Source organism: Ruditapes philippinarum, unplaced genomic scaffold (assembly GCF_026571515.1).
Source record: "Ruditapes philippinarum isolate M1 unplaced genomic scaffold, ASM2657151v2 ctg2858_1_1_1_1, whole genome shotgun sequence".
Lineage (NCBI taxonomy): Eukaryota > Metazoa > Mollusca > Bivalvia > Venerida > Veneridae > Ruditapes > Ruditapes philippinarum.
The window spans coordinates 1-13,052 of record NW_026862233.1 but is presented as its reverse complement, the minus strand read 5'-3'; the positions used below and the strand labels follow the sequence as shown (position 1 = coordinate 13,052).

General features: G+C 33.4%; 1 protein-coding gene across 1 annotated transcript; it reads right to left on the bottom strand.

Annotated features, from left to right (window-relative positions):
- Nucleotides 1-1,666: 1,666 nt before the first annotated feature.
- On the bottom strand, nucleotides 1,667-13,046 carry LOC132718342 (uncharacterized). The gene is made up of 2 exons (XM_060702042.1): nucleotides 12,818-13,046; nucleotides 1,667-4,370 (listed from the first exon to the last, which is right to left on the bottom strand). The coding sequence occupies exons 1-2, from the start codon at nucleotides 13,044-13,046 to the stop codon at nucleotides 2,755-2,757; spliced, it is 1,845 nt and encodes a 614-aa protein (XP_060558025.1). The 3' UTR covers nucleotides 1,667-2,754.
- Nucleotides 13,047-13,052: the final 6 nt, after the last annotated feature.

Sequence of the window (13,052 nt, the reverse complement as noted above, 5' to 3'; positions counted from 1 at the left end):
AAATTATAGCATTAATGGGGGATTTATGCAAAACATGATCTTACTTTTTTATATTTACATGTAGTTAAAGTCCATGATTGCTCTTATATCGCTCAGTTTTTTTATGATCATAAAGACTCATAATGACAAGAACAGTTAATTTATGTTGTAAATTATGAAAGAAAAGCAGAAAAAAATCTTAAACTGATAAGATTACAAAGTATATTTCTGCATCTGAAATAGTGCACAGATTCAATGGTTGCTTTGCCAGTCACTGGTTGCTAAGTCAAAAGTAAATACTTGCTGTGGAAGTCATAGGTTGCTATGGAAAAACTATGGATGCTATGAAAAGTCAAAAGGTATCTTGTTGTATGCTATTGAGGCTATGCAAAGTCAATGGTTGCCATGAAAGCCACTGGTAACTTTACAAAGGGATAACTATGGAAATTACAGGTTGCAAAAGAAATTCAATGATTGGTATGGAAGTCACTAGTTTGTATTGCAAGTTATATGGAAAAACCTTTGACCTATTACCTAATCCCCCATGGAGCTGCAGCCTTTTTTACGCCAGGGCTATGCTTAAGTAAAATTGGTAGGGGTACACTATATCATGTTTCATACCAAATGTGTAGCATTATCCCTTGTGTTTTTAAAGAAGACATTTATAGTTATTTTCGTTAACAAATAAAACACTGACACACTGACCTTCTTGGGAGGCCAAATTTAGACCCCGGAGCTCTTATAATTCAAACACGCTTGGTTCACAAGTAAAGATTAAGTAGACTTTATCATAAAATTACAAATATGTACCTTAAATATATGACATAACAAAAATATCTTACTTAAACAATAATAAAACACCTTTTCGGAAGTAAGAATTACAGTGTGTTTTTTTTTTCATTATATAACTACTTACCTAAAACGGTACTGTTCCAAATAGAAAATAGACATTAAAATTCCCAATTTCAAATGTTTAAATTCCCAAGATGGCTTTTCAAAATTCCCACAAAGCCAAGAGATGTCTCTTACAACATATTCCCAATAGTTATACCTTGAAAGTTGAAACTGTAAGCTGTCTTTTTTCATGATGACTAATCTATTTTGTAAATGACCAAATGCATAATAGAAATTCCAAATTTTAGTCAAAATAATGCTTTTTTCTAAGTAAATCTGGTACAGGCATCATACAAAAATCCTGAATAATTAAAAAAAACTTTTTTTTTGATTTTCAAATTTTTAAATTTAATTTAACAAAAATAAACAACATCTATATGATTTTTCTAAGTTATAAAAAAGTTTAAAATAGATTCACTTTAATCTACATAAAAAAATTTCTACGCACATTTATAACTATATACATGTATGCGCTGGTCCGACGTAGGTTAAATGTAAAGGTGGTGACTGCCATTTTAAAAAAAAACGTGCCATGTATTGTGAATCTTTTTATAGTCTATGTTTATAAAATGCTTCATTCACATTACAAAAATAATTTTAATTCCAGAATAGATAAAAAAAAACAAATCATGTAAAATATTTAATTAATGTTTATTTATTTATATCAAATATATTATTCATTAAAAGTAAATAAGAGAGTTGTGTTCACTGTGAATAATCTATTTCAGTTCTAACCTATGCATGTGTAATAATATAATTTAAAAAAATACAATATAAAATCACTTACCTGTGAAACATATCCATATCATAATCAACTTTTTGTATCCATTGAGTTCCCTAAAACTTGTTAAAACGTCCATGAATTATCAGGTTTTTTTAATCTTAAATCACTTAATGTATTAATTGTAAACGGGAGTACATGTTTGTCCTGAATGAAAATTGAACTGAAGTTTGAAGAGCCGCCGTTTTCTTTCTATGTGTCCATATTTAAATAGTTTTAATCATTTAAAATAATTGAAGTAATCTCTTCAATATATTTTACAACGTTTGTTCTTTTCTATACTTTGCTTGGTTTTATTGTGTTAAACTCAAAGTACCACTTGCCGTCTGGTTTCAAATGCATTGACCTGCTGTCTACTGTCACATGGAAAGTTTGTGAACTCCGAATATTGTTTCTAAAACGTTCATATTCAGCTTGCGGTGTAATGCCGTACATTTCTACTGAAACTGACTGCGGCAGATTTTCCAGCACGGTAGTTAAGTTATGTAAATTTCCTGCAGACATTTCAATATACTTCAACTCCAAACTTTCAATATTCAACATGTCACGTGACAGTAACAATGAACTTTCATCAAGATTGATATTCCACAACCTAACATTAACTAATGACGGTGTTGATATATTTAATTGTAGCCTCGCAGGTAACGTCTCCAAGTACAACTTTGATAGAGTTGAATGTAGAGACAAATTCAAGTTCCATCTCATACAATCGTGGTCGCCATGTTCTTTACATTCTAAACACACCAATGTTAACTCTTTCATTGATTTTTGACCGGAGATAAAATTGAAAAATGTTTCCAGTATTTTGTGAGATAACATGAAATAGTCAATATATAAGTATTGTAAGTTTTGGCATCGCGCTATGTTTTCACTTAGATTGTCTTCATCATATGTCCATTTACCAGACACCAAAGTTACAACCTGTAAACTTGGAAACAACATGCGGTTTATCCAAGCTTCCTTCTCCCGGTCACCATCATAGAAAAGTTTCTGTATATGACTGAGATCTGTGAGAGAGAACAAATCTACAATTTCACGTAAACTGCTGGAAGTTCTTTTGATGTTTAAATAAAGTGATTTTATGTTGGTTTTATTTTGTTTTAACAAACGTTGTAACTGCTCACTGTGTCAGTGTCCTCGTCAATGAAGAAATCTTGTAAACATAATTGAATATTTTTACTTTCAGGCATTTCTTGTAAACACGACATGAACATTTCCTGTATGCTATACAATGGATTATTGTACATGCTCTCGGCACCTGTCCTAGTTCTATATTCGCGTGTTTTCTCGTCTTCATTTATCACAGACATCAAATCATTTGATATTGCACACATCAGGACAGCATTCATTTTACTTATAAATTCACAAATTTTTGACATGTCCAGAATGTCTTGAACATTTATACATTTTCCTACAACAGTTTGCTGAGGTTCACTGTGAAAACTTACAAATATGGCGGCAAAGAATTCCTGAACGGTCTTGTGGGAAAACGATACTTTACTAAACTTTTTTGTTAGTGATTTAGATGTACTTTCTGACAACATTCCTGAGTGAAGGGCGAATTTAATCTCGTCTGGTATGAGATTCTTTCTAGCAATTGATCCATCAAATACTAGCGTGTTTTCTTTTGTTTCATTGAATAATGTTTTGTAAGCTAACTGTCCTAAATGCATTAGGAGTGGGTAGTATTTCTTACAATTATCATAATTAGCTAAGCATTCTGGGATGTCAATTGAAGAAAGTTCCCACGATTGCTGAAGCTCCCCGTGGACCAGAATCGCACGCGAAAAAAGAAGCTCGACTATATTTATATACAGATCACATTTTGAATTTCCTATTTGAATACCGTCACACCATAAACAAATAGTATATATTAAAAGAAGAGGCACAAAAGCAAGCTCGGCGATTTGTCTCCTATTGATTGTTTGTATGAACTGTCTGACGTCACTGTCTAATAAGTCCTTATTCTTGTGAGATTTCAATCTTTGTAATATCCGTCTTATAAGCATGACGACCGAGTCGTTACTTAATTGTGTAATTTCTACCGTTTTTCCTATTTGGCATGAATTAAGATTCAAAACTCCTAATTTCCATGGTCTCGTAGTGGTCAGTATTGTACACTGTTTTTGGTCATTCCTGTGAGGGATCGATCGGGGCGATCTGTAACATTTCTTTTCGGGGTGAGTCCATTCATCCAGTCCATCAAGTATGATTAAGCATTTCTCAATCTTTAAAATTTTAAGCAGGATATCTTTGGAAAGCGTTTCTTCAAGACCCAAATTTGAAACAATCTTTTCAAATATGAGCTCATCTATAGAGCACAAATCGTCCGAATCTCGCAAAAAGACTAGGAATAAGAAATCAAATTCTTGCATACAGTCTACATCATCCTTTAACAAAAGTTCATTTAAGTCTTCATCCGGGCAATGAGCTTGACACCACACGTTAGCCAAATACTTTGAAAATGCGGTTTTTCCGAGTCCTGCATCAGCAAGTACATATATTTCTCGATTTTCTATAGTTTTAGTTTTGAACAACTCCGATAATGATTTAACTGGTATATTTTCATCATTTCTCGTCGATTTTGAGACTATTGAGCTCAGTTCCGGTCTGATATAGAAAGAAGCCAACGGAGTGTCTTTTTCATCAAAAAGAGGCGACAGGAAAATTTTACTGTGTCTTGTTTTGTAGAATTCAAAGAGGCCATCTTTTACTTCTGAAACATATGATAAAAACACATATATATATAAACTAATGAATTTAAATTAATTAAAAGAACAGATGGTAAATGAAAACGGTATGAATATTTTAAGGTACTTATTTGTTATTAAATACAAATCCTCAATGAATGTAAAGGTGCTAGGGGGGCGTAGACTGTAGTTTGCACTTTTCAGTACCGTCCATGAACAGGCTCAATCAAACCGAGCCTGCAACATTTTCAATTCTGCCGTGTTGGGCTTTCTTGGCCGTTTAATTGCTAAATAATGATAGAATGCAACGGTAACAAATATCTTTCTACTTTCTTTAAGTACTTTCGTTTCTTACATGTATGCAAACTTTGTCACATATGTCGTAACCTTTATTTACACACTTTTCAATAAAACTTCACGGCTAACTTACTGTAACTTTTATACTTTACGAAACACAGGATTTGAATTATATGACTATAAAGTGAATATTAAACAATATTGGCGCTACATGCTAACTAAAACATTTGTGACTATCAGTAATATAATTATTTTTATGTTTTTTTTTTAAGGAATATAAAAAAGTCAAACCATGCTTCATTTCGTTAAAAGAACAAAAATGAAGAACAAACCAGTCACATAAAAACATGTTTAGACTGTTTTGTTAATATTTACATTTCATTCAGTTATATTAATTTTCATATTGTCAAAGTAACTATGTCGTTTATAACCTGTGCATTATTCTTAGATATAATTTACCAGTATTGACTATGTACCCATATCCATTTAAGTGACAGAACTTATAAATTGAATATTTTGTTCTGGTCAATCATTTAAGGGAATTGGGAAAGCCCTTAGCACTGAATCATGCTATTGGTTCAAATGCAATCATTTTGAACAATTTTACACTACCGAATAAATTTATATAAATTCATAAAGATGATTTATTTTATATTACATGATAACAGTGTATTTATTCTCCACGATATTCTACATAAAGAGGACAATCACAGATTAAGTCGCTCACCTGAAAACCATTGCAATGTTTATACAAATTCCAAAATTAGTTTGATTTATAATGAATGGACATACGTAGCAACTTCGATCAAATAGTCACGACGTGTGTTACGGACAATAAAGCCAAACATGAAAATATGTACTTTCTAAATTAAAAAAAAACGTAATAATTTATACACTTATCAAATGACGTACACTTTAAATGGATCAAGTTGGTTTATTCTATAAACACTTTGTTATGAAACACTAAACAACTTTGTTTGTCAAACATTAATCATATGTGCCGGCATCTTTATATACATGTATGTCAAATCAGAGGAGGAAAATAAATCATTGAATTCTCTTTTCATGTCTTCATATCACTGCTGTATGTACACAGCATTGAAATGTAATTTAATGGATAGAAATAGTACTGAGAATGTTTAAGTGTATGGTTTAAAGTTGCATGCCTCCAGATGACCCAAAATATTTCAAGAAAATTAAACTTTGAAAAACCATACTTAAACTTTGAGAAAGGTAAACAAATTAAAATTTTCAAGTGATAATTTATACGATCTCATGTGCAATTAATGACTGTCTTTTGTAGTATTTATCACCATATTTCTACTGCGTTACTAACGCAGTAGGGGATATTTATGCATATTTTGACATCTTTTTGGTAATTTACGTAGATTTTAAGTGCCGATTGTAATGTGTCAAGTACTTTCTTTGTTCATTTTCAAAATTTTCATGAAAATTAGGATGAGTCAGATTCAGATTTTAGGGGCCCTGATCTGTCCCCACGAGTGTCTGTCTATGATAATATCAGTGGTCAATGTCCCGCTCTACGGGATCAGTGTATTTTAGGGCTAACAATAACATTTGGACGAAATGCGACACAATTTATCTACTTAAGAAATATGTGTTCTTACTTTTTCTTTAAATAAAAAAAATAAAAACAACAACCCATTCAAAAAGAGATTTTTTACTTTTTCATTAGAGTGGACTGGAGAAGGACACTGTCGTTTGAAAACAAAATGGTATTGGTCGACAATTGACATGCCTGTCTTTATACATACAGCAATTTCATATACCCGTGCTAATCTCCGTGAAGCATTCCCCCTCTCTGTGTGCATGTCACTATTCCACTAAATTTGAAAGAAAGCACAGAGGGACAATCTGACCGTAAATTACAGACTCCAAATGTCTAACATTTCTTAGTAGCTTCATACACTGATCAAAAGAAACAGAGGAAAGGAAAAATAAATATTTCCTTCACCCCTTCCAAATATTTAGACCAGAGTTACTATTTACTTAGCATTTGTCCGGCATTTTAGATTACAAGTGATAGATAAAATCCATTCTAAAGTCATTATAATCAGTATATTTTTTTTTGTGAATGGCAAAGAAATATGTAAATTCATTTATAAGTTATAAATAATGAATACAGAAAAATACAACTAATTCTTATCAAGACATTATTGGGGGAAAAAAAACGAAAAAAAAAACCAGCAAATTCCTGGTTAATTATTCTCGTTCTAGATGAACTGCAACCGAAATTATTTAATGACTATTTCATATGAAGAGACAACTGTCATTAGTTATATTTAAAGATTATAATTAAAAATAAATATTCCCTCCACCCCCTCAAAATATTGAGACCAGAGTTAAAATTTACTAAGCATTTGTCCGGTATTATAGATTACATGTGATAGATAAAATCAATCAAGTCATTATCAGCAGTATCCAATATTTGTGAATGGAAATGAAATATGTAAATTTATTTAAAAGTTAAGTTATAAATAATAAATACAGAAAAATACAACAAACTCTTACCAAGACATTATTGGAAAAATAGAAAAAAAACCAACAAATTCCTGGTTAATTATTCTCGTCTGGATTCCATCTTGTACTAAATGAACTGCAACTGACATAATTTAATGACTATTTCATATGAAGAGACAACTGTCATTAGATCTATTTAAAGATTATTAACTCATATGGCGCAAAAATAACATTAAAGGGCGCGGAAAAAAGCTTAAGGCTATCGCATTAACGCAACAGTGCAAAGAAGGTAAAAATCGGTCGAATTCCCTCGGACTGGGACTAGAGGTATAATAGACCTTGAATGAGTTATATGTACATACCATTTTCCGTCGGCGGACTTCTTTCATAATTAGTCAGTGCAAAGATAATCACACTTCGCAAATGTTTTATTTTCTCCTATTACTAAATGCCCCGAAAACAAAGGGCTTGTTCTATATATATCTTATGAGACGGAATATCTTTATAGAAAGCAAGTTGAAAAAAATGCAAATTTTTATTCATTTGTTATAATTATGCATTAAACTTAAGAATGTATATAATATTAAATGTCAAAATGAGGAAAAATGAAAATGTTGCAGGGTCGGTTTGTTTTAGCCTGTTTTTGAACGTTAGTGGTGAATGCCGGGCAACATAAATGCCCTTCAGCACATTTTTAGTCTGAGCTCAGCATTTAGAGTAAATTCGTATTTAGAACCATTTTCAAGGTTTTTTTACCGTTTCGCAATGAGTCCATGCATGCAAAGGAAAAATTCATACATATTTTTTTTCAAATATGTATTTTTTTCTGATATAAAACAAAACAAAAATATGTAAACTAGAGACAATATTTTTAATTATATAGATTAATACATTTTAAACTCCAAAGATAATTGAGTAAAAACTTAGTTAATCGTCAGTCTGTTGTTTAAATCACGATTTAATGCAAACTTCGTAGGGAACCAGTAAAGAATATAATATAAGATTCAAGCCGAAATTATTATGCTAGTATACGGGAAATAACATGTATTATACGATTATACTAAATCATTGTGGTCTGTGGACCGAAACTGGTAAAGAAAATAAATCTAAGCTAGTGTTCGCACGGGAAATGAACACCAATCGCTTGCATGAAGCACCAACACTGTCGGCAACAACAAGGTTGTTGGAAGTGGCCTAAACCACTACATTGTTGATAAATATGTCTACATAAATACTTTTAAGGATGATATTCGGCCATTTATATTATAACAAGTAATCGGATAGTTCTATCAGAAATAATTTCACCTTTAATAAAGTACGTAGTTTTCATAACCCGATATTCAGGTAATATATATGATAATTATCAAAAATAGTTTGTAATAATCTAATTTCCACTGTAATTTGTCCTGCATACTTTAATGTCAAGTCAAATAAAGTCCGTGATTGACCCAATAGTACGGTGTTCCATTAAGGCCAGCACGTTTTCTCCAAGAAAGAAAAGCGCGAAACATGACCGTTCTATGGTTACAGTACGACTGTATGGTGGCGAAACACGACAGCACGATGGGGTCCGTCGTACTGTCGTATTGTCATCACCGTACAGTCGTACTGTCACTGTCACCATCGTACTGTCGTACTGTCACTATCGTACAGCCGTACTGTCACCATCGTACTGTTGTACTGTCACCACCATAAATTCGTACTGTCACAATCGTACTGCCGTACTGTCACCATCGTACTGTCACCATCGCACTGCCGTGCTGTCACCATCGTACTGTCGTTATGTCATCATCATACAGTCGTACTGTCACTGTCATTATCGTACTGTCGTACTGTCATCATCGTACTGCCGTATTGTCACCATCGTACAGTCGTACTGTCACCATCGTACTGTTGTACTGTCACGACCATACATTCGTACTGTCACCATCGTACTGCAGTACTGTCACCAACGAACTGTCAACATCGTACTGTCACCATCGTGATGTCGTATTGTCAACACCATACAGTTGTTCTGTCACTGTTACCATCGTACTGTCGTATTGTCACAATCGTACTGTCACCATCGTACTGCCGTGCTGTCACCATTGTATTGTCACCATCGTCTGATGTACTGTCACCACCATGCATTTGTACTCTCACCATCGTACTGCCGTTCTGTCACTATCGTACTGTCGTGCTGTCACCATCGCACTGTCGTATTGTCACCATCACACAGCCGTATTGTCACTGTCACCATCGTACTGTCCAACTGTCACCATTGTACTGCCGAACTGTCACCATCTTACTGTCGTACTGTCACCATTGTACTACCGTACTGTCATCATCGTTTTGTCGTACTGTCACCATCATACTGACGTACTGTCACCATCGTTCTATTGTATTGTCACCACCATACATTCGTACTGTCACCATCGAAATGCCGTACTGTCACCATTGTACTGGCACCATCGTATTGTTTTACTGTCACCATCGTACTCTCTTGCTGTCATCACCTTACATACGTACTGTCACTATCGTACTGCCGTACTGTCACCGACGTACTGTCACCATCGTACTGTCAGTCACCATCGTACTGTTGTACTGTCACCATCGTACAGTCTTACTGTCACCACCATACAGTTGTACTGTCACCATCGTACTATCGTACTGTTACCATCGTACTGTTGTACTGTCAACATCGTTCTGCCAACCACGTTAGAAGAACCACGTCAAAAATAGTGAGAACTTCTAAGCAACAACATTTCAGTTATGTACAATCTATTTACAACAGAATATGCATTTTCCTTTGACACAAAAAATTGTATGATTTACATACATTGAGTCGCAAATGCTGCAAGATACTTGCAACAAGCAGAGGGAGTACACTCAAAGGCATTACATTGGGAAATGCATTTGACAATAACAATCAAACAAAGCAATATGCATACACTGGCGGATATGCCCTATACCTATAATCAAAATATGTATACAGCGCGTCTGCAATCCTTTGATGAATTAATCACAAAGCAGACCCGGGGATGATTACATTGATCAGTGATTTATTTAAGAGAGTACTATATATTGAATATTATCATGTTGGGTGAAAATAACTCCATATTTCATGAAAACGTTAAAATAACATTTTTATCTAATTTTTCCAGCACAAAAAATAATGTTTACAAACACTCTTTCTTGGTACATTAATACATTTGAACAGCACGCAGTAATATATTTATTATATATGTAATACAATTCAATACACAATTTATCACCGCCGTCTATGATGCGAAATATTATTTTAATATGTTATTATGGAATGAATATCTGAAGCTACTTAGCATCAGAGGAAATACCTAAGAAAGTAATCCTTATGAAAAAATATTAATATTGACTCCGCCTTCTTTCATATGTATATTTTTTATATTTCATAGACTGCCGCCTAATGTCGCAATAAACGCTTTAAATATCGCAATTGCAGTTTCAACGCTAAACAAAATAATAAACGCTAAATATGGCAGTGAGTTCTTAAACAGGATTATTAGATCAAATAAAATGTATTGACGGTAGACTTCGGTGTTTCATAAGGGTAAGGGTTCCATAAGGGTTAGGGTGTTTTATCCGAGATAAGTTAGTACAATGTCATAGCACGACAGTATGATGGTGACAATACGACAGTATGATGACGACAGTCCAACGTACTGTCGTGTTGTCATAATCGTACTGCTACCCTCGTACGGTCGACAATGTACTGTCACAATTGTACTGTCCCCATCTTACTGTCCCGACCCACGATCGTACTGTCGTTCTGATGCAATCGTTTTGTCCTTCTGACAACATCGTTGTGTCGTTTTGACACCATTGTACTGTCGTTCTAACACCATCGCACTGTCGCGCTTCACCATCTTTTTGCATTAGTACAAGTTTTTCCTTTTATAAGAGGGCATTGTTAAAGTCAGACCTTATGGCATGATGATTTTTACATCCATGTTAATATTTTATTATGCGCATACTTAACAGGAAGACAACAATACAAAGTTGACAGTACAACAGTAAAATATTGACAATACGACAGTATGATGGCGAAGAACGACAGTAAGATTACCATATAACATGGTGCTTCGCCATTGTACTGTCATACTGTTACTATCGTACTGTCATCATTGTAAATTCATGACTCACGCTTTACGTTCTCAGCTCTTACGGAACACCGTTTCAAATGATGAAACATGTATGCCGATTCCCACAGCAGTGCTTAGTTATTACAGATTCTAAGACGACCCACAATTTTCCCTGTTGAACATAGAAGGACCGAAAGGGTTTGTTATAATGCAATAAACTCACTGTTGAGATTCTCTATTTAGACATGTGACGTAAACATTCAACATATGACGTAATCATTAAAATGTAACGCGCTAATGTAAATTATAGTTATGGAATTTATTGCCTCGTAGCGTAGCGAATGCAACAATAAGTTCTATTTGTCTAAAACATGAACTGTAACTGGCTGACTTATTGGAGTCTTTTATAATACATGTAAATATGATAATACACGTTAAAATATGATTTTTGTTTTCAAAATAGATTATTTTACGCTTTCTTGATATATGATAAGAACATGTGCGGGGATAGTTCGATTGACAAATATACATTTTATTTGGAATTTAAGTACGGTCACAATTCAGTTTGATACCAAACTCCGCGCACCGGTTACGCTACGGCAAGTAGCCACTGTCTTCACATAAATCACGTGATTATCGTCTTATCACATGATTGTGTCAAGGTGGCGGATATGCCAGAGAAATCGTTGAACAATTGTTTTTATTTATAATAAACAGCAACATTATATTTTGAGCTCTAGTGTAGTCAGTCGATATGATTGGGAAAAAAATCAATTTTGTAATGTGCAGAATCGAGATTATTAATTACTTGAATGATTTCTCTTTCAAAAGAGGCTATTGTTTTGGAAATAAATGGTGCGAAATAAAGATTATTTATGTAAAACGAGTATTTATGTATCCGAAATAAGTTTTTGCTTAAGTTCACATCTAACACCTTACGGTCTTGACGCATAAGCAAACTGTGATTACTTTTTAAAAGAAATATCAAAATTGAAAAGAAAATCATATCGTCATAAATCATGACTGACTGAGATCTAATCCTGTTAGGGGAGATCACTGCGTTGGAGATTAATCAAGTAGGTTGATATAGTGTCAGAATCGAAATAATATATTCAAACTTGATAAAATCACTGTTTAGGATATATTATTTCGTAATCATAGTTGTAATGGGTTGGGTTTCAATTTACTTGAACTTGCCTGAGGTGTCGAATCAATTTATGTTGTTTTATTTTAACATAAATCAAGCCAATCGAATAATCGTATAAATATATGTAGTTTGTGTAGTAAAATATAGAAAAATAGATAATATGATGGCCGTGATGTCTTTGAGTTTACTACCAGGAAATTATTATCGACTAAATAATTTATTGTTCACACTCAGAAAACATGTTAAGTTAGGAAGCAATTATCAACAGAGGAAAATATTGTAGAAGCCTACTTTAAATCATTTCTGTAAAAGATGATATTTATCGATAATTTTGGTTGTATAAAGACATAATTATATTAACGACGAATGATAGACAACTAACAACCGACATGCATGCAGACACAAAAGCTCACTTATGAACAATATTAGCGTAAAACAATTGACTTACCACCTCTGTGTTTTATATACTCTGGACTTAACACTGCGGTTTTCTTAAGTTTACTCTCTATCTCTGTTGTGTCCTGTCCATTTTCTGCGCAAACTATAAGCTCTAATAGTTCAGTCTGCCAGGTCTTTCTCAGACGCTCTTTAAAATCTGTGTAACCTTTAGCACCTTTGGATTTTACTTTTCTCAATATCGTCTCATTCTTATCAGTTGGATCCTTACCCTGTAACATTGTATT

What these genes read in the sequence shown, in the direction of transcription:
- LOC132718342 (XM_060702042.1), bottom strand. Translation starts at nt 13,046, where the DNA reads ATGTTACAGGGTAAGGATCCAACTGATAAGAATGAGACGATATTGAGA. An exon ending in GTATATAAAACACAGAGGTG is followed by an intron (nt 4,371 to 12,817) that starts GTAAGTCAATTG and finishes CATATGTTTCAG; the next exon opens with AAGTAAAAGATGGCCTCTTT.